Source organism: Symphalangus syndactylus, chromosome 22 (assembly GCF_028878055.3).
Source record: "Symphalangus syndactylus isolate Jambi chromosome 22, NHGRI_mSymSyn1-v2.1_pri, whole genome shotgun sequence".
In the NCBI taxonomy this organism is placed as follows: domain Eukaryota; kingdom Metazoa; phylum Chordata; class Mammalia; order Primates; family Hylobatidae; genus Symphalangus; species Symphalangus syndactylus.
The window spans coordinates 73862908-73888763 of NC_072444.2; the positions used below are offsets into that span (position 1 = coordinate 73862908).

General features: G+C 39.7%; 1 protein-coding gene across 8 annotated transcripts in view; it reads left to right on the forward strand.

Moving 5' to 3' along the window:
• Positions 1 to 25856, forward strand: part of LYPD6B (LY6/PLAUR domain containing 6B) — a 195946-nt gene that overhangs the window by 145918 nt on the left and 24172 nt on the right. For 4 of the 8 annotated variants that reach the window (XM_055261728.2, XM_055261729.2, XM_055261730.2 and 1 more), the window contains one exon: positions 17242 to 17301. The exons of the other annotated variants lie outside the window; for them this stretch is intronic. In XM_055261728.2, the coding sequence (XP_055117703.1) occupies positions 17242 to 17301 (60 nt within the window). The remainder of the gene's footprint in view (positions 1 to 17241; positions 17302 to 25856) is intronic. 8 annotated transcript variants of the gene reach the window in all.

Genomic DNA, 25856 nt, shown 5'->3' on the forward strand with positions numbered 1-25856 from the left:
GAGGTCAGGAGTTCAAGACCAGCGTGGCAAACATGGCGAAACCCCATCTCTACAAGAAATACAAAAATTAGCCAGGCACAGGGGCATTTGCCTGTAGTCCCAGCTACTCAGGAGGCTGAGGCGGGAGAGTCGCTTGAACCAGGAAGGTAGAATTTGCAGTGAGCCAAGAGATTGTACCACTGCACTGTAGCCTGGGCAACAGAGTGAGACTCTGTCTCAAAAAAAAAAGAGAACCTTGCTCTAGGCTGGCTCTTGGCAAGGAAGACAAGCTGGGGATGGTGCTTTGAATGGTTAAAGGCAATTTACACATTTGCACATGCACCCGTCAGGTTCCAATCCATAGTAACAGCTACTTTAGCAACGTTCTCATAATCCTCAGTGGCATCTTCTTTAAAGCTTGTTATCTACAATCCAACCAAAGCATCTCATTCCAAATTTAACCTTAAGCTGCCCTTGAAATTTCATCCTCAGGAAATCTTTCTAGAATGGAGACGAAAACCTCTTCTATGTCTAAACGTGACAAGCCCATGCATGATTTGCCTGTTCTCACCATGATCATTTCCATATTTGAACTGTGAATATTAGCTTCTGTCTCCTATCAGCTGTGTCTCCCCATGCCTGTTCTCTGAATGTAGGTCCTTGCTAGAACAAAAAGGGTAAAGGTTGTTACTCCTGGATGGAAGATCTGTGTAACCCCCAGTGTGGTGCCACCAGATAGACGATGAATTAATGTGTTTGGACAATAATATAACCTGCAGCACACACTCTGATCATAGGGGCCTAGCTTCTCTTTTGCATTAAGCCTCAGGTATGCTTTGATCAAATGTGTGGTCAAGCCTTTTTAAGTTTACTTTGGGGCCTTAGCAGTATACCCAAACAGATTGTTGCCAAAATCACACATGGTATGAGCCTATTTAGGTATTATCTAACAGAACTATAATGGGCAACAATTATGTAGACAGTTACTTGTCATCTATTAAATCAGTGTATTTTCTATAGGTTTTTAAATAGTGCTTCATTTGTAATTGAACTGTATTTTAACATATCCTCTCAAAAAGGGTAAATTAGAGTAATGCACTATGGAAATTCAGATTAATTAGGACATGATTAATTCAGATTAATTAGGAAATACACTAATTCATTCATGGACCCGCTCTTGGGGGTCTAGGTGAGAGACCCAGCTGTCTCTCACCTGTCCATCTTCAACACACACATCACACTCATGTCCTTCTCCTGGGCACCACTGATTCCCCAAAACAGGCAATGTTAGCAAAAGCCAAAGGCAAACTCATGTTAATTAACCAAACCTACTAAAAAGCAAAGCTGGCAGGCATTGGTAGTCCTGACTGACTAAACAGGAGGAAGTGGTACTCTGGAAGTCTGATTGGAGCATGACCTTGAAGGGGATAAGGTTCTCAATTGTCAAGTCTTTAAACTGGACGGCCATTTTAGAGGCTTTTACTGTTCCTTGTCAACATGTGTGTTTGGCTTGTTTCAAAAAGACACTGCATTAGTTGTATACAAGGGATTCCTAAAATAACCAATGGAGTGACCTAAGAGAGACAACCAGCTAGTCTTCCCATAGGATTTCTCTCCTGAAACTAAAGCTACAAATCTCTTCTCTTCCATTTTTTCACCTATCTTCAGTCCATCCCTGTTATCACTAGAGGCCAAATGGATAGTTCTGGGGATCGTTTTCCTTGAGTTGTGAGCTGAAATACAGACTTTAAATACAGAGTTTTAAGATGTTAGGGAGGAAAGCGACATTGATTTATTTGATCTGTTCCCTGCCAGCCTGAGAAACCTGTCCCATCAGGTAATGAACAACTGTTCTTATCCTAACTAGCAACTTCAAGAGAACGATTACTCATCCCATCATTACCACTCCCCCTGAGTCATCCAGGCTAGTGCATTTTGGTTTCCACTGAATAAAAATCTCCAGGCAATGGGAGTCTAGGGCCAAGGTTTCTGTTTAGTAATATGAATTATATAAATGTGCCTTGGACACAGAAGCTGTGGCTCCTTCTGGAAAGATATTTCATAGGCCCAGGTCTTCAGCCATGTCTCTGAGAAATTGTATTGGTCAGTATTGCCAAACGTGGCCATCTTAATAGTCAGTATAGAATGATTATATGAGTGGCCAGATGATACAGCTAGTCTGGTTGATCACAAGGGCAAAGATATAGCTATGAAAATGGATAGCTATTTGCCTGTGCCTCTTGCTTGTAATTTCATAGTCATGTTGCATGTTAACCACTCAGTATTCACGGGGGATTTTAGTAAACCTTTTTTCAGGCCTTGTTCTTGTGACAGTGCTGAGAGGGCTTTCACACTTGACATATGCCATCATAGATGAGGACTATTGAAAGGCAGCTGGAGTCATTTCCATTTTACAAATACCATCTGTCTTCTATCACGTCACTGTTCTCTGTGCTATTCATAGGTCCTGTTGTGCCTGATTTGGGATACAAATGTGAGACTGGATTGTCCTGGATTAAATTTGGATGTGTGGGTAGTTATAGAAATCAATATTGATAGGCATGTGTGTTCAGTTCATTTCAAGGTTCAGTTTATTTCAAAAGTCTTAATATTTGTATTTATTACAGATCTAGAGACACATAGCTTTGAGTAGGAGCTGTATTTTGAAACATTATGGTTTATGGGAGAATCTGGCATGTAGAAAATCCAAAGAAAATACTCAAGGCAGAACGCTGAATGTAAGTTTGTGGGTTAATAGAAAATCCTACCTTTTTTCTACAAATTCCCAACTAATCCTTCCTAGGTTTAAATAAAACCAACAGTCACTATTATAACAGCTATTCTGTCACCTTTCTCTGTCTTCAGGCACTTGAAATACATCATTAAACAACATCAGAATTAATCCCAGGCCCTTTAGACTTTAGACAGAGCTCCTTGGGGCAGGAACCTTATCTTCTTCATCTTGAATCCTAAGAACTAAGAAAAATAAGTGTTTTATAAGCAGGCATATATGAAATAATTAGTAGCTGTGAAAATAAAACAAACGGTGATCCTGAAGCCCTGGCAGTTTGACAGCATGTCCTGTCGGGTCAGTGTGAGATAGGACCTGGTTGCAGGTGGGAGCAGCCACTCTGGGACTCTCGGATAAGGCCTGAATGGAAAGGCAATAATGTGTGCCTGGGAGCGGATTGACTTTACCATTGCCTGTGATTCTTGTGTGAAATAGGAAGGCTCAGCCCAGGCAAATGCTAAGGAAACAACACCAAGTCTTTTATTCCTCTCCACAACATTTATAGCCAAGTCCTATTCCATGCTCTTCTCCTTGAGGCATTCTGACAGTCATTTTAATGATTTATTTTCTTTTTAATAATTAAAAAACAAATAAAATATTTTATTACCTTTTGGGTAGACTTGATGTCTTTCTCTTCATTTCATCACTCTCTGGGTCTGTAAAATTCTCCTCCCCTTTCAATTTTTATAACTCAATGATAGGAATTCTCTTTTTCTCATTCCTTATGTGAGAGCTTTTTTTTTGAAGTCTGATGTTTTTTTTTTTTGATCCTGTATCCCAAGCCTATTTTCTTGTTGTTAATTTATATCTGTGAGTGGGATAGGTGGAGAGGAAAGGAGTATATGCAAAGGAGGACTCAAGAAAGGCCACATGTTTACAATAACATATGGATGGCAGGGAAAGGTTTTGAATAAGAAAAATATTTTTTCAATGCTCTTCTCCACTATTTAAAGATGTAAGAACATTGGCGCTATGCCGCTGAAGATGTTGTGTTGGTTTAGGGAGAAAACACTCTACTACTGAAATTTGCTCTGTGATTTCTTTCCCAGGATCTATAATAAAAACCAATGATCTATGTGAGAGCCCATGCCATTGTGATTCCCCTCCATCCTGAATTGCATGTCTTCAATTCAAGCACACTGCTTTGTGGCTCCCAGGTCCCTGGTTTCTACCCTCTGCCCTTTTGGCTCATTTCCTCCTCATTTTCCATATGCCTCTGTATTAGTTTGTTCTCATACTGCTACTAAAGATATACTGAGAGTGGGTAATTTACAAAGGAAAGAGGTTTAATTGACTCACAGTTTAGCATGGCTGGGGAGGCCTCAGGAAACTTACAATCATGGCAGAAGGGGAAGCAAACATGTCCTTCTTCACATGGCAGCAGGAAGGAGAAGAATGAGCAAAAGGGGGAGAAGCCCCTTATAAACTTATTAGACCTTATGAGAATTCACTCACTATCACAAGAATAGCAGCATGGGGATAACCACCCCCATGATTCAATTTCCTTCTGCTGGGTCTCTCCCATGTCATGTGAGGATTATGGAAACTACAATTCAAGATGAGATTTGGGTGGGGACACAGCCAAACCATATCACCCTCCTTACATTAATGTATCAGCAGCAGGATCTCCTCCTTCAGACCAGTCATCATGGGCTTCAAAACCTACTTGACCACATGCGTGGATTTGTAAGGGCAAAGCTCTTCTTGGAGAGGTGATTTCAGGTCAGAGTTGATGAAGCATGTGATTATGCCTTGTTCAGTGGTACAACCAGGACATCTGTTCTGTGGACCTCCTAATCAGACCTGGATGTAATATTCCAGTGGTGATCACACTCATCATGATGGTCTGGGATGCCCAGATAGCTAGTAAAACATTATTTCTGGCTGTGTCTGTGAGGGTTTCTAGAAGAGATGAGCTAAACTTTAATTGGTAGATGGCCCTCCTCTATGTAGGTGGGTACTGTCCAATCCAGTAAGGGCCTGAACAGAACGAAAAGGCAGAGGAGGATTGGATTAGCTCTCTCTGCCTGACTGCTTGAGCTGAGACATGGATCTTCTGCCTTCAGTGCTCCTGGTTCTCAGGCCTTCAGACTCTGACTGGAATCCACACCATTAGCTCCCAGCTCTCCAGGTCTTCAAACTATACCATCAGTTTTCCTGGGTTTCCAGCTTGCAGATGGAGCTTTTTGGCCTTTGTAATATCATAAGCCAATACCTTTTAATAAGCACATATATATATGCTTATATATATGTGTGTATATATATGTATATATATGTGTGTATATATATGTATATATATGTGTGTATATATATGTATATATATGTGTGTATATATATGTATATATATTCACATATTTATATATATGTTGTATGGGTTGAATTTCTCTGGAAAACCCTGACTAATACAATTGTGAAGAAGAATTTTGTTTGATTCAGGATGAGGTTCAGTTGTGCATTGGTTTCTTTAAGCAGCAGCACTATTACTGTGTTGTTTTTTTTTTAAAAAGACATGGTGTTTGTAATTACTTATAATTCATATAGACGAATTGCTAACTAGCAAGGTCTTGGTTATTCTTTGCCCGTTCTGTTGATTATTTGAATCATAAGTTTATATTTAACATCTTGTTGATTTCAGCTTGATGCTTTAGTCTGTCAGGCCTTCTTTTTTTTTTTTCTTTTTGCATCTTGATTCTGCTATGAAACATAGTAGCTGCCATTCCTGGCTTTGTGCCATCACTAAGTTTGATAAAATGTCTTCTTATCTTCATTCAAGTAATTCATTCATTCAAGTAATTGATAAAAATGTTAACTACAATAAATGACAGAGTTCCGCCGGATACTATTAGCACATTTAGGGTTGAGACTCATCTATTAAAAAAATTATTTGGCAGCTTATAATTTGCTATCATTTCCCTAAGGATAGAATATTCTATTGCTTTGCCAAAATCTAGGTTGTGTATGGAACTCTACTGATGTAATATCTTGTAACCATGTCACAAAAGAAGGGAGATTTGTTTGGCTTGACTTTACATTATGATACACATCCTGGACCTAACTAATCGCTTCCTTTTTTTTCTATTTGCTTACAAACCAGCTACTTATCTGCACATTAATCTACACCTTTATTTATTGATTCAGAGATTTATTTGCGAATGTTCAGTGTCATGTCTAGTACTCAGTTTACAAGACATGGTTCCTGCTTTCAGAAACCTTATAGTCTAATTCTGTGAAGAATGTCAATGATAGTTTAATGGGAATAGCATTGAATCTATAAATTGCTTTGGGCAGTATGGCCATTTTCACGATATTGATGCCTCCTATCCATGACCATGGAATGTTTTTCCATTTGTTTGTGTCATCTCTGATTTCTTTGAGCAGTGGTTTGTAGTTCTCCTTGAAGAGGTCCTTCACTTCCCTTATTAGCTGTATTCCTAGATATTTTATTCTTTTTGTGGCAATTGTGAATGGGAGTTCATTCATGATTTGGCTCTCAGCTTGGTGTAAAGGAATGCTTGTACTTTTTGCACATTGATTTTGCATCCTGAGAATTTGCTGAAGTTGCTTATCAGCTAAAGAAGCTTTTGGGCTGAGATGGTGTTTTCTAGAAAAAGGATCATGTCATCTGCCAACAAAGATAGTTTGATATCCTCCCTTCCTATTTGAATACCATTTATTTCTTTCTCTTGCCTGATTGCCCTGGCCAGAACTTCCAATACTATGTAAATAGAAGTGGTGAGAGAGGACGTCCTTGTCTTGTGCTAGTTTTCAAGGAGAATGCTTCCAGCTTTTGCCCATTCAGTATGATATTGGCTGTGGGTTTGTCATATATGGCTCTTATTATTTTGAGGTATGGTCCTAGTTTATTGAGAGTTTTTAACATGAAGGATATTGAATTTTATCAAAGGCCTTTTCTGCATCTATTGAGATAACCATGTGGTTTTCGTGTTTAGTTCTGTTTATATGATGAATCGCATTAATCGATTTGTGTATGTTGGACCAACCTTGCATCCTAGGGATGAAGTCTATTTGTTCGTGGTGGATTAGCTTTTTGATGTGCTGCTGGATTCCTGTCAGAGGTTGGGGGGTGGGAGGAGGGAAAGAATCAGGAAGAATATGGATACTGGGCTTAATACCTGTATGAATGGATGATCTGTGCTGCAAACCACCATGGCACACGTTTACCTGTGTAACAAACCTGCACATCCTGCACATGTACCCCTGAACCTAAGATAAGAGTTGGAAATAAAAAAAAATTTATAGTCTAGCAAAGGGAAGAGATATATAATTATAATACTCTGTGCATAATCTCTTTCATCTCTCTCTCTCTCTCTCTCTCTGTCTCTGTGAGTGTGTGTGTGTGTGTGTATGTAGTCAGGTGTCACTTAATGACAAGAATATATTCTGATAAATGCATCATTAAGGAATTTCGTCATTGTGCAAACATCATAGAGTGCACTCACACAAACCTAGATGGTATAGCCTACTATACTCCCATGCTATATGGTATAGCCTATTCCTCCTAGGCTACAATCCTATGCAGCATGTTACTATACTGAATACTGTGGGAAGTTGTAACACAATGGAAAGTATTTGGGCATCCAGATATATCTAAACATAGATGAAGTACAATAAAAATACTGTAAGAAAGATAAAAAGTGGTACACCTGTATAGGGCATTTACCATGAATAGAACTTGCAGGACTGGAAGTTGCTCTGGATGAGTGAGTGAGTGGTGAGTGAATGTGAAGGCCTGGGACATTGCTGTAGACTTTAAAAACACTATACTTAGGCTACACTAAATTCATTAAAGATACTTTTCTTTTTTTAATAACTAATTTTAGTTTAACTCTTTATAAACTGAAATATTTTTAACTTTTTCACAGTTAAGTAATAACATTTAGCTTAAAACACATTTTGCAGATATCCAAAAATATTTTTTCTTTATATCCTTATTCTATCAGCCTTTTTTTCTATTTTTAAAATTTTTAATTTTTTTTTTTTTACTTTTTAAACTTCTGTCTTAAAAACTAAGACACAAACACACACATTAGCCTAAGCCTACACAGGGTCAGGATCATCAATATCACTGTCTTCCACCTCCACATCTTGTCCCACTGGAAGGTCTTCGGGGCAATAACATGCATGGAGCTGACATCTCCTATGATAACAATGCTTTCTTCTGGAATACCTCCTAAAGGACCTGCCTGAGGCTGTTTACAGTTCACTTTTTAAAACAAATAAATCAAAGTATACTCTAAAATAATAATAAAATATAGTAAATACATCAGCCAGTAACATAGTCATTTATTATCAGGTATTATGTACTATACGTAATTGTCTGTGCTATAGCTCTTTATACAACAAGCAGCACAGTAAGTTTATTTACACCAGCATCACCACAAACATGTCAGCAATGCGCTGTGCTATGATGTTATGACTACAAAGTCAGTGAGGGATAGGAATTTTTCAGCTCCATTCTCATCTTGTAGGACCACTGTTGTATATGCTGTTCATCCCTGACTAAAACATCATTATGCGGCATGTGACTGTATGTGCGTGTATGCACACAGATGTGTGTGTTTGTGTTACTTGTATAATAAAGATGGAGTTTTATAAACGTAAGAGAGTAAATAATACCTAGTAAAGCTATGTTCAAGAGAGCAGACAACCACCTGGTGAGCTCAGGACAAGGGAAGTAAAATTTGAGCTGGGCCTTACAGAACAAGGAGTCGATCATTAGTTTCAGAAAGCGTGGCAGAGTATTGTAAGAAAGGAATAAAACCTCCATTGATAAACTGTCTGGAGCTGGACTCCAAAGGCCTGCAAAGACCCCTCTGCCTGCCCCCATTGACATCCTAACCCCTGACCTGTGGCTTGTACGTGCTCGTGTTATCTACTGACTTTCTTGCCTTTTCCTCAACCATTTGATTCACAGACTTCCAAACTATGTCTGATGTTTTACTTTGGTGGGGCCTTCAGGCTAAACAGGTGACCACAGGCGGTTGATAAGACCTGCCTGAGGGCCACCTACATGCTAGCATGGTAGCCACCCCAAAGACTACAGAAGGCAGTGGATTTGATTCTAAAAGACGTCCCATGCAGCCATATAGAATGCATACCTGACAAACTTTAAAGTTAGAGTAGCACCTATGCTTTAAACCAGTAATAACTCTGCTAAAGAGGGTCTCTCCCCATACACACACCCACCATCCCCATGTCCCTGGCCATCTAAACATCCTCACTTTGAAATGTCTTACCTGCTTTCATCCTCAGTTGAATTGTTTATGAAGATTTCAGGTGGATCAATTCAGCTGTGTTTGCATTCTGTAGGGCATGAAAAACGGTGTTTCACTTATTATTGTGGCGAACTGAGGAACCAAATACACAGTCTGGGTTTTTAGATTGCAGGTGGAATTGGCAGCATCTGTGGTTAGAGAAATGGCCCCCAAGCACGTGAACTGGGTAAATTTGATTAGTGTTGCATGGAGAGAGCCTGGAACATCCCAATGCCGTTCTTCAAATACATTTCCAGCTACTCATTTGGTGGGGTAATGCTTTTATTTTTCCATTGTTGGACCTCTGTTTCCATCAAATGTGTAGCCATGTGGCTAAGGCGGTAACTAACAAAGCTGGCTGGGATTTTGTTTTTAGTATCTTGGCAGTAAAGAGAGATGTTTATTTGGTGACCTTAGCTATGCTCCCATTCGGCTATTTCCTTCTGTTTCTTATTCCCCTTCACCTTGTTTCTTTGGCAGCCAGTAGCATTGCTTTTTGTAAAGAAAATGGATGTAAATTACCAGGGGAAATGAAACAACTCATACATTGATTTTTGGCTTAGAGGCCCGACATTTTGGGAGTCAACAGCAGGATGCTTTGCTTTGGGATCTGCAAGGGATTGCAGTAGATGGCTAATGCTCTGTGAGCAAATCTCATGCCTCCCAGGTGCTTCTTCATTATCCGTTCCCTACAATGAGCAACTTTAGCAGGCGATGTGCAGAGCCTGTTTATAGGACTGATGGTGGTTCACAAAATCTGCTGCCCAAACAACTAGAAAGCTCAAACTGCATCTTCTCTTTACACAGCCTGGCACTGTATCGCTTCTGCAAGAGTTTTTTTTGTTTGTTTTGTTTTGTTTTGTTTTTGTACTATTGAAAGTGAATAGACCTGGAAGTAAGGTAATGTTTATTGAGCACTTATTATATGCTAGGCATTGTAAAACACACTTTGTACTTAATTAATTTAATTTTCACTGTATTTTTTATAATTTACTCTGTACTATATCCCTAACATTTAAGTATTACTGTCCTGATTTATAGATGAGAAAATTGAGACTCCAAGAAGTATTTTTTTTTTCAGGTTAAACAGTTCCCAATAGTTCTTAAGTTGAGGATCTGAGAAAAATATCCTTGACTCCAATTAAATCTAAAATACACTAAGTCTTAAGAATAACTCGTGTTCCATTAGGGGCCAGAGGTTTAAATACTCAGGCTGAGAAGCAATTAGGCTTCCAGCACAGCCTTTCCATTGTTCTTTCCTCTATCGCCATCCAATAATGTCAGGGCTTTCATATTTAGTTTTCATCTTTTAGAAATTTGTTTTAAAGTATTATAAAGACAACATCTTATCCATCACTGTGATCTAGAGGTCAGTGAAAAATTAACTAAAAGTCAGTTTCCTATCACTTTACTCCCCTCACCCCCATGAGACTAAACAGTGCTACCTGAACGTTCTGTCCTTTCAGCTGACAACAAACAACGAAGTGACTGAGGCCATGCAGTGTGTAGTCGCTGTTCACAGAGCAGAGCCTGTCAAAGTCAAGGGACTGCATCTCAATCAACTTCAGACACTGGCAGCTAACTCACCTTGCTTTTGAAATTTTGTTTTCCGTTAAACTTGAGAAATGCCTTTAATGCTTTCTTCCTGATGCTAATACATTGTACACATGATCTTCTAAGCCTAACGGCTGTTTTATGAGCTCCTGGAAACCTGTCAGTGGTGTATATTCTTCTCTTTCTCAACAAATGATGCATCCCTGTACTTACTCTAGCCAGTGGGTCTTGTCAATAAATCTGTCAAAGGCCAGGCCAGTCTGCACAAACATGCTCTCCACCTTCCCCGATGGAATGAGAGGCGGCCCTTTAGAGCTTGGTAGGATGGAGATTGCTTTTTAAAATCGAGCTCAAGAATAAAAGTATTTATCAGTTTTCTTTTCTGTCTACTACCGTGGTCATGAGATTACTTACTTTTCCTTCATTAGCCAATTTGTAGATTCCCAAGTTTGGGAGTGGGGAAAGAAAGTCACAGCGGTACCCACTGACTTCAGAATCACCAACTAGCTGCAGGCAGGAGACGGGCGCATGCTGGCTGGCCTGCTCCCGCCTCCCACAGTGATGCCGAAGTGCTAGTCCTTCAGGAAGAACCGAAAGGGAGGCTTGTGTATTGAGTTATCAGGCTGGGGACCTGAGAGCCTCAATTTCTCCTGGCATAATGATGGGTCTTCAGTGTGAATTAGAAAGCTCTGCAGTTATGCAGATAATTTTCAGAGACAGTACACACAGTGTTTTAACCCTCAAACCAAGTCTACCCATCTCAATAACTCTTAGCAGCTATCTGGCAGTGCCGATAATGATGATAAAATCTGTAGCTTTTATGTTGGTGAATTACTCATGATGTACAGAGAGCTGTGTGACTTATTTTAAGGAGATTTTATATTCCTAACAGGGTTGATTAAAAAGACAGACTCTATTGCTCAGATCAGCATATGTGCCACAAACGTGTTTTTCCATCCAGATTCCTAACTGGGATGTTTCTGTTAGCAGTGTTGGTGAGTGCCTGAAAGGTCATTTTGATTTATTATTTTTTAAACCAGGCATTCAGAACATCCAGGAGTTAATCAGTTCGCAGAGACCTGCTAATTCATAACTTACAGTCTCTTGCCACTAATGTCACTGCCAGCAAAGTCACAGTCCCCTCAGCATCCTCTATCTTGAAAGGGTGACGTGCCGCCCTCCAGCGGAAAGCTCACCTGGCACTGTTTGTGTATCATCTATATTCTCCCCAGTTTTTCTAAATTAACAATAGGAAGCATAGTTGGTTTAAGAATTCTTTTAGTTAGATTAGATAATTCACAAAACCAGTAGGAAATTGTTCAACCTAAGTTAAAACCAAAACAGCCGTATCTTCAGGAGACATTTTCTACAAAATTCTATCACTTTTATTTCTTTATTTTTTCCTGACAATAAGAAAAGGAAAGGAAATATCGGAGATGGAAAGTCTGTCCCTTTGTAACTGGCGAGCATCTGGGTTTGTGTTTGCCTAACTTTTCTCCTGGAAGATTTAATCGGTATTTGCTGTCAAAGAAGAGAAATGCTCTAGCGTCTGCGAAGACACTTTGTCTGTCTCAATAAACATAATTAAGGTGACGGTACGCCTTATGTGAAAAGGTGTGGGGAATACTTTTTTAGGATTCCAGTACAAAAAGACAGATTTACTAGGGGCTCTGCTGGTTTTTTTTCTCCCTAAACTTCCTGATTCAGCGGGCAGTGCAGGAGCTGGTATAATGTTATATGCTGTTATACAAGTGAAACCAGCTGGATTTAATCATTCCCTGCTTCTGGGTCATAATTCTTTGGTAACTGCGAGAATTCCAAACTTGCAGCACTTCTTTATCTTCCCCAGGGCACAACAGCCCTTTTCTTATGGTGGTTTTTGTTGGTGGTGGTGGAGGTGGATTTTTGTTTTGTTTTGGCCTTAGTCTTAGCCCCCCAAAGGAGACTAAAATGAGGAAAAAAAGAAATCAGCAAGTATTGAACTATGAATGAGTCAGAGGAAGTGTTAACTAGACCCTCTTTCCTATTGGAAGCATCCTAAGCTTAATTTGTGGGCAGGAGGCTTAGCCCTGAAACAGGTTCCCGGTCTCACTTCTGGCAATCTGAGGCCCAGCCTGGCTGCCTGTGGCCGGGAGCTGCGTCCTGATCCTCGATCCTGGCTGTGTGTGCTGTCCTGGTTAGGACATCTGGGAATCAGCTCTGCCGCAGGCACAAAAAGGGCCTGGGAAGAATCCTGGCCCTGGGGCTTCAAAGTACACGAAATGATTTTTGTTCTTTCAGTCCTCAGTTGCCCAATTTGATGTACTTTAAAAAGGCCCCTCAGTGGGTCTCACCTGCTCTGTGACCTTGGACCAGGCCCTGTACTTCTCTGGTCCTGCTTCCCAATCTGTCTATGGCTGGGGATGGACTAGATTGTTGGCTTTTCAGATGTGTTAAGCTGTGGAGGCCTTTACCCAAATACAATTTTGTGAAAGATCCTAAAAGAAGCAATTTTATAAAATCAAATCTATTCTCATTTAAATGGGGGTGAGGGACCCAGAGTATCTACCCACCACACCTCTCAATTCCCCTTCATCTGTTGGAACTCCAGCAGGACTGTGGGGCCCCCATCCATTCCAGCCTAATAATAGACTGGCTGAGTTCAGGAAGTCACATTAAACAGAGGCCTGAAAATGCACGTCATTTTACCTTTGTTAATCCTGAATCCTGGAGACGGCGTATCTTACAGGTTTTAAGTGAACCAACCTAAAATGGCTTAATCCATGTTAAGTTTGTAACACGAATCATCCCCTGTCCCTTGTAGCCAGAGTCATTCAGCTTCGCTGTTGTTCAGTGACATGAGATGACAAATGCATGTGTGATGAATTCTGCCAGGCATACCCACCTTGATATCTCAGAACTACATTAGGCCCCCAGCCACTCCCTGCTGGATTCCAGAAACCCAGACTCTGCCTCCCATCTTCCATCCCTTGAACCCATCCAGCACAGGAACACTGTATCAACTTCCTTAAACTTTGCATTGATCTTGGCAGTCTCCTTTGCAAAAAAGTCTCATTGCTTGAAAGACTCTAACTCAACTCCTGACTTTCTGAATCCTCCATGGATAATTCCATTTTCCTGTCACACCCTATTTTCCTTCTAATACACTTCCTTCTAATACATATCCATTTCACGAAATCATTCTTCTAGTCTCTGCCTCTAAACCTGTGGTCATGCTCTTTGCCCCTCTCACTATTTGCCTTTCCGCATAAAAGTCTTACATCCTAGTTTTCTTTTCTTTTTTTTTTTTGAGACGGAGTCTCTCTCTGTCACCCAGGCTGGAGTGCAGTGGCACCATCTCAGCTCACTGCAAGCTCCGCCTCCCAGGTTCATGCCATTCTCCTGCCTCAGCCTCTCTAGTAGCTGGGACTACAGGAGCCCGCCACCGCGCCTGGCTAATTTTTTGTATTTTTAGTAGAGACGGGGTTTCACCGTGTTAGCCAGGCTGGTCTCGATCTCCTGACTTCGTGATCCGCCCGCCTCGGCCTCCCAAAGTGCTTGGATTACAGGCGTGAGCCACCGTGCCCGGCCACATCCTATTTTTCATTCAACAATATCCTTTACAGTTCACCCTTCAAGTTCTTCTTTCTTCTCCTTCCCATGGCAAGGAAAAGGCAGCATGGTGTGGCAGCAAGATTACGGAACCGGGAGAGAGCACCATGGCTGCCGTCTGGAATTCTGCTGTGTATCTGCAGGGTGCCCTTGGCTAAGCCCCTTGACCTCTTTGGTTACAGTTTCCTCATCTGTAAGTGGGGTTAATAGTATCTCCCTCACCTACCTCACCATGTGGTTGTAAGAGTCAAAGAGGTATTGTATGTGAATGCATTTCATCTAATTTAAGCACCTTATATTTTTAAATTTTTGTTATTTAATAGTAAGGTATGTATGAGGTATAATCATAATCATTTTCTGTACCCTATAGCACTCATTTTAATTCTTTATTATATGCCGCCCTGTGCTTACTCCAGTTATTTAATGCATCATCAGTTTTTTGGGCCAAAGAGTTTTCACATAGTTTAAAACTCCATGGTGGTTATCACAGTGTTGACCACACAATACGTACTTCGTATGGATCTGTTTGATAGAACTTTGATTTCTGATATCCTCCAACACCTGCTATTTTTGGTGTGCTGGCAGTAGCAGCCATTTAATCATCAGAGAAATACTTGAAGTTTTGGCAATCCTCCCACAGCAAGATTGAAATTCTAAGGATTTAAAACAGACGTGGAAGACCTTAAGAAGCAGCGTAAGTAAGTTGCTTAGGTGAGATACTCTCTTGAAAATTAATTCAAGTGGAACTCAGTCCTAGGACTGGTTAGAATGAGTCCAGCTGTCAGTCCCTTGAATCAGCATTGCCTCTCTAAAGCTCTGTGGATGCTCACAACCAACAAGGAGAATGTCCCCTTCAGTAGGAATGCATCTCAAACTGTCAGGATATACTGTTATTTACTGAAGGGGCTACTTCAGAAATAGCCAAATTGCCCTTCGATAGGGTCAAGGGATTATGTATTTTAATAGCCCACATTACTTTGCATTCAACTTTTTCCTTGTCAAATACTTTCCATGAGAAAAGGTTCCTGTATTAAGTTATGTCCATTATAAAAGTGAGTGCTCTTAGTGCTTCAGTAAGTGGATGGCAAATACTTCTTCATGTAAGTGGAAATTATTTCATTTTGGATCACAGAGAAATATACCATTTTTTTAGATAACTAGAATATCTTTAGGAAAATCAGGTGAACATGTTGTGATAAATTCTTATCAGGGAAACAGGCATTCTGGCTACCACTTAATACACTGAAGATTTAATTTGCAAAGGATAAGTCGGTCATCAGTAAAATTTAATTTTTTTCCCTTTCAAGCTTGATGTATCTACTGTACCTTATGCTTCTGGAAGAAGTAAACTTTGTTGGAAGGGTGAAATTTCTAAACCAAAAATGGAGATAGAAGAGCTATGGAGTTTGCTGGAAATCCTCTAAGTAGGAGATTGCCCAATTCCTAGTTTAGGGTGCGTAGACTGAGCCTCAGCAAGATACCTGGTCATACTGCAAACCTAAGCACTTGTCTGTACCCATCCATTTATTCTGATGACATCTGCAGAAAATCCTAACCAGTGTGCTTGCTTTCTTTTTTGTTTTTTAAGAAAACGGTTTGTTGTTTTTTTTTTCCTGAGGTATTTGTTCTATGTGGCCAGTCTACAATGTGTGTAGATTTGTTTTCTGCAGATGTGCTTATTTCTGGGAACATCTCTGCATGGTTTCAGCATAAATAATATGCTTCCCTACCTACTATAAGCTACAGAAATTGCTGGCATTTTAGAAGAATACATGTAGTAGAGTTAGTAATGCTCCATAACTCATTGTCCCTATAGCAACTGCCACATGTTTGCAGTTGGTACATGGACTGCCTTCATCACTATATTCAAATCACTTTAGGACATGGACCATGTCTTACTTAAATTTTTATTTCTAGTTCCTCATATAGCACACAGTAAGTGCTCAAGAATGTTTATTCAATGAATAAAAGAGGAAAATACATACATATACATATATGTGTGTGTATGTATATATATACACACATATATATACATATACACACACATATATATATATACATATATACATATATGTGTGTGTATGTATATATATACACACATATATATACATATACACACACATATATATATACATATATACATATACACACACATATATATATATATATACATATATATATGTATGTGCCTGTATTTTCAGTTTTAAAACTTTATTTGGCCAGGCACAGTGGCTCATGCCTGTAATCCCAGCACTTTGGGAGGCCGAGGTGGGTGGATCACCTGAGGTTGGGAGTTGGAGTCCAGCCTAACATGGAGAAACCCCATCTCTACTAAAAATACAAAATTAGCTGGGCATGGTGGTGCATGCCTGTGATCCTAGCTACTCGGGAGGCTGAGGCAGGAGAATCGCTTGAACCCAAGAGGTAGAGGTTGCAGTGAGCCAAGATTGTGCCATTGCACTCCAGCCTGGGCAACAAGAGTGCAACTCCATCTCAAAAAAAAAAAAAAAAGTTTATTTGATTAATGCTTTCTCCACTAAGAGAAACTCCAAAGGTAAATTTGGATTGATGATGCCAAAACATGGCTTTTCTAATCCAGTGTGCAACATAATTACCTACATGGAAGGAAGCCAAGGACATGGGATACATTCATCAATGTGTGGCCATGGAGCAGCTGTGAACTTTGCCAAGTTTTCTTACATCTGTCCTTCTGCAGGGCCCAGGGAACTCAGCCTCATAAAGAAACTCTTGAAACATCTCTCGGTTTTCTTTCATGAGCTACCATTGCCAAAATGTGTAGAAAGTTAAGTAGAAGCATAAGAAGGGAGAGCAATATTTTGATATACCACTACATAGTAGGCCTCATTAAGGTATTATATTCCTGAAGTTCTAGAATTTTCCTTGAAGAATTTTATAACCAGATAAAGCTTGTTAGAATGTTGATTGTTGCTTGGCTGTTGTTTTCCTGATGGAAGCTTGTGATTTGATATCAGCTTGGTACTTTTCTTCTGCACTCCAACCTCTATCTCTTTCTCTTTCTTTCTCATACAGACTTGCCACCTCTGACTGTTTTGAGTTAATGATGAGAAGCCAGATATGCATTGCTGTCAGGTGTGTATGGAGTGGTGGCCGTGTGCCTTAGAACACTCCTAAGTCTCTGTCTTCTCAGTGCTCTCATTTAAATGTAGTATGCGATAGGCATGTTCCCCGTACAAGCATTTTTTTCTTATCAAATCCTTTGTCCCACAAAGTGCCTCTTAAAAGAAAATATGACTTCGCTTTCTCTTCTTTGTTCATTCCAAGATATTCAGCAAACATCTGGGCCTCTGTTCCATGTCAGGCTCATTTCTAGGGATGAAAGATTACTCCTGCCATCAGGGAGCTCGAATGTGGTAAGAGAGGGAGACCGGCATCTCCTCCTATACACGTATTCTTCTTCCTGTTGAAGAATCTGGCACCATGCCCAACTGTTGCATGGGCTTCTGGGGCACTCAGGGATTAAAGGCAAGATTTTTTTCAGTAGACCAATTAAAGAAATTGAAGAATAATAAGGGTCTGAAGCCCAAAACTAGAACAATCTCACATTAAGCTGGTAAAATAGCAGCAGTGATTGCCATCTGCTGACACACCACCCACCGGTAGGAAGCAGGAGTTCTAGGCCAGTCAGGCCTCCTGTGAGCTGGGAACCTATCCCTGATTAGAGTAATTAGAGCGACTCCCTGAGCTGGCTTATAATTTGCTTAATCACACTCATTTCACTGAACTATGGTTTTGGCATAGGTGGTTTTAGTGGGGGGAAAATGCAAGGTTTAGAGAAAAAGGAAAGGAAGCAATTAGGGAAAAGGAATTCCAATTGATTCTCCTCCCTAGTCAGTTTGGGGTTGGCAGAAAAGGAGGCAAATGACATCAATGACCACACGTAAGTAGAAGGAGGCGGATTTAGAAAATACAGGCCTACCTTGTTTTATTGCATCTGGCTTTATTGCACTTCACAGAGATTGCATTTTCTGCAAATTTGGAAGGTTTATGGAAAGGCTTAAGCAAGTCAATCGGTGCTGTTTTTCCAACAGCATGTGCTCACTTTGTGTCTCTTCATCACATTTTGGTACTTCTCACAGTATTTCAAACTTCCTCATTATTATTATACCCGTGATGGTGATCTGTGATGAGTGATCTTTGATGTTACTATTGTAATTGTTTGGGGGCACCATGAGGTATACCCATATAAGATGGTGAACTTGATCCATCAATGCCGTGGATGTTCTGACTGTACCAGTGATTGATCATTCCCTCGTCTCTCTTCCCCTCCTTGGGCTCCCCTATTCCTTGAGACGTACAATATTGAAATTAGTTCAATTAATAACCCGATGGCCTCTAAGTGTTCAAGTGAAAGGAAGAGTCACATATCTCTCACTTTAAATCGAAAGCTAGAAATTATTAGTCTTACTGAGGAAGGTGTGTCAACAGCGGAGACAGGCTGAAAGCTTGGCCTCTTGTGCCAAACAGCCAAGTTGAGAATACAAGGAGAAGTTCTTGAAGGAAATGAAAAGTGCTACTCCAGTGAAGCCATGAATGATAAGAAAACAAAACAGCCATATTGCTAATACAGAAAAAGTGTGAGTGGTCTGGATAGAAGACCAAACTAACCACGGCATTCCCTTAAACCAAAGCCTAATCCAGAGCAAGGCCCTAGCTCTCTTCAATTCTGTGAAGGCTGAGAGAGGTGAGGAAGCTGCAGAAGAAGACTTTGAAACTAGCAGAGGTGGGTTCATGAGGATGAAGGAAAGAAGCCATGCCCACAACGTAAAAGTGCAAGGTGAAGCAGGAAATGCTGATGGAGAAGCTGCAGCAAGTGATCCAGAATATCTAGCTAAGATCATTGATGAAGGTAGTTACACTAAACAACAGTTTTTTGTTTGTTTGTTTAGAAAAAAGTCTCACTCTGTCACTCAGGCTGGAGTGCAGTGGTGTGATCATGACTCACAGCAGCCTCAACTTTCTGGACTCAAGTAAGCCTCTTGCCTCAGCCTCCTGAGTAGCCAGGATTTAGAATATTTCAGAAACTTAGTTGGTAAAACAGTGGCAGGGTTTGGGAGGATTGGCTCCAGTTTTGAAAAATGTTCTGTGGGTAACATGCTATTAACCAGTATCACATGCTACAGAGAAATCTTTGATGAAGGGAAGACTCAATTGATGTAGCAAACTTTATTGTTGACTTGAGAAATTCCCACAGCCATCCCAACCTTTAGCAACCACCACCCTGATGAGTCAGCAGCCATCAACATTAAGGCAGAACCCTCCACCAGCAACAAGAATATGACTTGCTTAAGGCTCAGATGATTGGTAGAAAGCATTTTAAAATTAAGGTAGGTACAACTGAATAGACTCTAGTATGGTGTAAACATAACTTTTGTCTGCACCAGGAAACTAAAACATTTGTGTGACTTGCTGTATTGCAGTAGTCTGGAATCAAACCCACAATATCTCTGAGGTATGCCTGTAGGTCCTTTGAGTCTTGTTTTTTGAGAATTACTGAGATCACAAAAGAAAGCAGCTGCTACTTTCTGGAAACATGTTTGTATAAGCCCAGAATTTGAATAATGCACTAAATGAAGTGTATTGCATATATTTAAATATTTATGCCCAAATGGCTATCATTTCTTAGCCTGCTCTGCCATGGTCCCATGACTTGATACAATTGTTATAAGATTATCATTTTCTAGATGTGAAAGGCATTGTACAGAAGAAGATGAGAATCACAGTAAACCAAACAAAGCAAATGCAGAAGAGACATTTTCAGCTGAACATTGGAAAGTAAGATTCCCTGAGAGCAGAAACTCAGGCAACATCAATGAACAAAATGATGCCTGGCACATCGTAGGTGCCCCGTAAATATTGGTTGAGTAACTGAATAAACGTATTTAGTTACTTAAAGCAGGCTTGTCCAATCTTTTGGATTCTGTGGACCACATTGGAAGAAGAGCTATCTTGGGCCACTCATAAAATACACCAACACTAATGATAGCTGATAAGCTGAAAAAAAGAACTGCAGAAGAAAATCTCAAAATGTTTTCAGAAAGTTTACAAATTTGTGTTTGGCTGTATTCAGAGCCATCCTGGGCTGCATGCAGCCTGTGGGCCATGGGTTGGACAAGCTTGCCTTAGAGGGTATAAATTGGATTATTTTATGAAATTAATTAAAATGTGGCTTTTAGGTAAGGAAAATGTAAGGAAAGAAAGAAATGGGTGAAGATTTTGAATGTGGCAAAGCATATTTTTCAAACTTTTAGCTGGAAAAACATTAGTTATTCCTCTCATTTCCCGTCAGGGACAGAGTTTGGTTCCATTTTCTTCCCTAAGATTCCATGACTGGGGAAGCATTTTTGTAAAATTGTCTTTTCCTGGGTACAGCATTCCTAGTTTCTTTTGCTCACCTGTTAGGATGTTGTGAAGAGACAGTATAGGAGACAAGTGCACATTTAAACTACTGATTATAAACATTATTTTCTCTCATTTACTTCTAGATCATGAATTTAGTATCTCCCCTGTGATGCAAAGTAGAGACTCAGAGGTGTCATATTCTGGAGGCTAATTGGAGGCCTTGTTTTTTCTCTTATAAATAGGCCCTACCTTGGATCTCTTCTAAACTCTCTTGTCAAGCCATGGGCTGGTTGGTTCTGACTTTATCTGAATGTGATGTCTTCCTCTGCTGCCATGTTCTAAGCCCTTGCACCGAGGGTGGGGAAAAGGATTGACATTCTCCGCCTAACCCCAGCCCAGAGTGATTACTCAGACAAGATGTGATGAATAAATATTGCCTTTGGAGGAAGACATACAAATTTGCCAAAGAAAGGAATGCAGTTCTGGGACCTCCTAGCTACAGGATTATGTAAATCACTCAGCACCCAGTAAAGTTGAGATTGTGAAAGTCAATAATTTTCCATTTGTATTACAGCTAATTAGTCTAAGGAAAATGGTGACAGAGGATATATTCCGTAACGTCTCAGGAGGTCGCCTGGCTCCAGAGAGGTAGTTTTAAACATACTTACCTCTAAGATGTTTCATGTGGGTAGCTAGTATTTATGGAGTTCTTCCTGTCTTCCAGGCATTAGTCTAAGTGCCTTAAGACAAATTAACTCACTCACTTGAGGTCATTGTTTTCTATTATTTTGTCATTTTCACAATGAGGAAACTGAGGCACTGGGAGATTCAATAACTTGCCCAATGTTATACTCTTAACTTTTAAGACCTGATTCTACACGTAAGGAAACTGAAATGCTGAGAAATAGCCCAGATGTGGCAAAATATTAGCTTTTTCACTAAGCTAAATAACAGGAATTTCCCCGTTAATATATATGTACAAGGGACCGTTGCTTCCTTTCCTATTGGAGTGGATGGTAGCCCCCCTTCCTATGAAGACTTCATCCCAGGAGCTGAAGAGTGAGAATTCTCAGGCCTACTCCTCTTGCCTACTCAGCAGCCTGAAATCTGGGGTCCCAGAACCTCAAATGTAGTCGTGGGAGATATGGAGCCATTTTTAATATTTCAAAAAGCATAAAATAAATTGTCTATTCAAGGGCAATAAAACAATATTGGCTAATGAGGGTGTAAAAACAATTCTTTTGATTTGTCCAAAATTATATATATATATATATCTCATGTATATATGTATATATCATGTTAAATAGTAATTTAGTTATCTCATGTGGATCACTTTTTATGGCAGTTATGTGTTTTTAATCTTAAAAATGGATGATGAATTGTCTTCTACATAGAGTTTAGATAAATCCTTCTAAACATGGAATCTGAAGTTAGGAGTAGGGGCAAGATAGAAATCGACCTGGGGAACAAAAAAGTTGGTGCCTGTTGGTCTATAGAGTAAGGGAGAAGTGCTGCTAATAGCCAGCGCATCACAACACTGTATACATAAATGGAAATAAACCTGTTGGGGAAGCAAGGCAATGCTTCCTGGCTGTTGATCTTCCTTACCTTCATTCTTAATCGGCTTTTATTTCAGACAACTGTGAATGTGTTCTTACCAGGATCTCAGGGGACTTTACCAGTGCAGTTTGCAAAATGTAATTAGGCTGGTGAATTGTCAGGTACCCCTACACCCACCTCCAAATGATGCATTTCAAAGCCAAACAAAAATGCTGTTTTGTACCATCTGCTGTTTGAATTTTCCAAGTCATTGGTCCACTAGAGAAAACTATTGAGCTTTAACCATAAACTATAGAGCCAATTGAATTGTTTTGTTTTAATTTAATTTTTGAATGAGTCATGCATTCACATGGATTATAAATCAAAACAATGAAATGAGTTATACTCCAAGAAGTCCTTTTCTCACGTCTGTTCCCTTGTACTGTATATTTTTTTATCCCTGGCTGTCTACCTGTAGGCCACTGCTTTCATTAGTTTCCTAGGTATTCTTACTGAGTATATTAATCCATATATGAGTAAACACATGTAGTGTTTTTCATACTATTCCCTCTCTAACACAGTAGGTAACATATGAGGTAACACTGGTAACGTGTGTGTGTGTGTGTGTGTGTGCACACTCGCACGTGCATGTGTCTCTGTGTGTGTGCACGTATCTATATTCCTTTTAATGGACACTTGGGTTGTTTTCAGACATTTACTATTACACACAGTGCTACAATGATATCATGCCAATATATCATTGTACATGTATGCAAGTCTACCTGTAGAATAAAACTAGAGTAGGATTTTTGGGGTCAAGGGTAAGTACATCTAAAATTTTAATAATGTTGTCAAATTGCCCCATAGGGTTTGTATTCCCCCAAGCAATATATGAAAATTTCCTGTGGTCTTCTCAAAAGGAGAGTGTTAAGAAAACATGTTCATGTATCAGCTTGGCCAAAATCTAGAAGTGATAAAGTGTAATTTTCATTTTCATTTCTCCTATTCAAAAAGATGCTCAACTGTTCTCATGACATTTAAGGGCCATTTGGTGGATTTTTCTATGAAATGTGTATTGATTTTCTTTGCCAATTTTTCTATTGGATTTCTAATAATTTTCTTATGATTTCTAGTAGCTATTTCCATATTAGTGAGATTATCTATCGTTTTAAATGTGATAGGAGTTGAAAATATTTTCTTCAAGTTATTTGTTTCTTAACTTTGCTTATGATTTTTTATTATACATACAGAAGTTGTCTAATATAGTTGAATTTATCAAACTTTAATTTTATACTTTCTGTGTTTTGAATCATGGTTAGAAAGACCTTTCCCCACTCCAAGAAAGTCACTCATGTTTTCTTCCGGTACTAAAAAAAATACATTTTATCATGAACAATTTTAAGCATATACAAATAGTGAAAATAGTATAATAGACCCCAGCTACCCATCATTGAGCCTCAACAATTAGGAATATTTTGCCAATCTTATTTTATCTATTTTCTCACCCATTTTGAGAATGTTTAGAGCAAACTCCAGATATATTATTTTCTTCATTAAGTGCATCTATATATGTACAAATAACATGTAAGGATGGACTTTTTAGAATATATCCTCTAAACAATTAAGATAACAATAGTTCCTTAAAAACTTAATTAAATAATGTAAAATTATTTAATAAAATTATTCTTGTTCAAATATTATTTTTGGAAATGTTTATGGCTTTGTTTTTGTGTGTACAGTGTGAGGTACGTATCCAACCTTATTTTTTTCCTGGCCACTCAGTTGTCCCAACTCAACTTCTTTAAGTATATCCTTACTTTACTAGATTATGTTTGTGATATAACAAATTCTTATATGTATTTGAGTCTATGTCTGGACCTCCTATTCTGTTTCATTTGTCTGTCTGCTCATATGCTAGTCCTGTCTATACTGTTTTAATTATTGGCACATTACAGAGTTTTGCTATTAGGACTAGTCATTCTCCAAATGAAATAGTAAATTACCTACTCCAACTCATACTATATAAAAATTGAAGAAAATTATAATTTACAATGCAGCCTTTTCAGGTCAGGGAGAGGCCTGGTGATTTAGAAACTGGCAATAGAGAAATGGGAGTGGAATGTGTGACAGTGGATGTGATCCCTAACGAAAGTACTACTAAAAGCATCCTGCTATTATATAGTTATATATTAGTTATATCCTAATATACCATGAGAAAGTAAATAGTAATAACATAAAAGCCTGAAGCTTGGGGCAGGCAGGAGGAGGAAGAGAAGCCAGCAAAGGAAAAAGGACACTGTTTTGGTGGTTGAATTGGAAAGCACCAATCCTGCTTCTTCTTCAGCAAAGTGAGAAAGGTCTAGTGTAGAGATGGCTGAAATATTTGCTTTATGCCATTCTCTGGGGAGCTGCTGAGAGACACGCTGCAGAGAAGCAAGGCCTGGGTAAAATGTGTTAAGGAGGGCTATGCTATCATCCTGCTCCGGGCAGATCACAGGTCTGGACAGGCAGCAACCCTGAACCTCAAGGCTACCAGTGGGCTGGCTTGTGCCTCTGAAGACATTAGAGCGAACTACACTGTGTGCTTCCCAGGAAGACAGATGAAGATGTATTTTTCTCAGCCTTCTTTCCAGGAGACAGTATTAAATTTACCTAACGACATATTTTTATTGGGAAGAAACTAAGAGAAGTGGCTTCCTTTTTTTTTTTCTTGGATACTTTGATATTAGCAAAGAAGTGGCTTCTAATACCAACTTATTGTAGGAAAGACGTCTCAAGTGTTTAGCAGGGGCAAGTCTTTTTTTTTTTTTTTTTTTTGAAATGCTCATATCTCCTAGACTCTGTCTACGTTTTCACCAAAGCCCAGAGAATGATGAGATGGTCAAAGCATGGCGAAAGGTGGAGGAATGGCCTGGGATTGGTATATCATGACTTCATTCCCCTGCAGACACCCTTAATTACCCTTGGCACAGCTTGTAACCTCCTCATCCGCAATTTCCTCCTTATACCCTGGAGATGATCACACCACCCTTACCTCACAGCGATGTGGAGAGGATTAATTAGTTTCGGATGGGAAAGTTCTTTGAAGATGAATCATGGGGTATAGTGAATGTGCTAATTTGAGGCCTCTCAGCCCTCAAGTTGGAATAACTGCCCACTGCCCAAATGCAGACACTAAAGGGTAAACGCAAATTGATCTGCCTCAGAGCCAGGGGAGTGGGCTTTGCACACTGAAGAGAATGGTGAAGTCAACCTCAATCAAGCATTTATTCAATGATTATGTTCCAAGTGTCTATCCTATACAAATTGTAATGGGCAATCTTTGTGGGGGGGCTTTTGGGGAGTGTTAAGTGGGGGAGTGATGAGCCCTGAAGTGCACGTGCTGTGCTCGCTGCCAGAGTGATTATTACCCACAGCAGAAGACAGTTGCCAGAGTTGTGAGTCTGTGGACTAGAAGTCATCTTTGCCATCAGTGGATGTGAGCTGGGCATCGGGTACAGTGGGCTCCACATCCCATAGGACACTGTGAACAATTAGGGTCATCGGTGCTTCCCCAGGCCTCTCACCTTCCAGATGGCCGCCTCACCAAGTACTTTGGCCAGTCTCTCTTAGGCACTTTTAGTGAGAAGAATCTCTGCATTCATTAATAATAAAAAATGAATAAAAAAGAGAAGAATTCTTTTTCTTGGCCTCTTTCAGTTCTGTTGTTACATGCCACTACTTTTAAAGGTACATCCAAGGTGTGC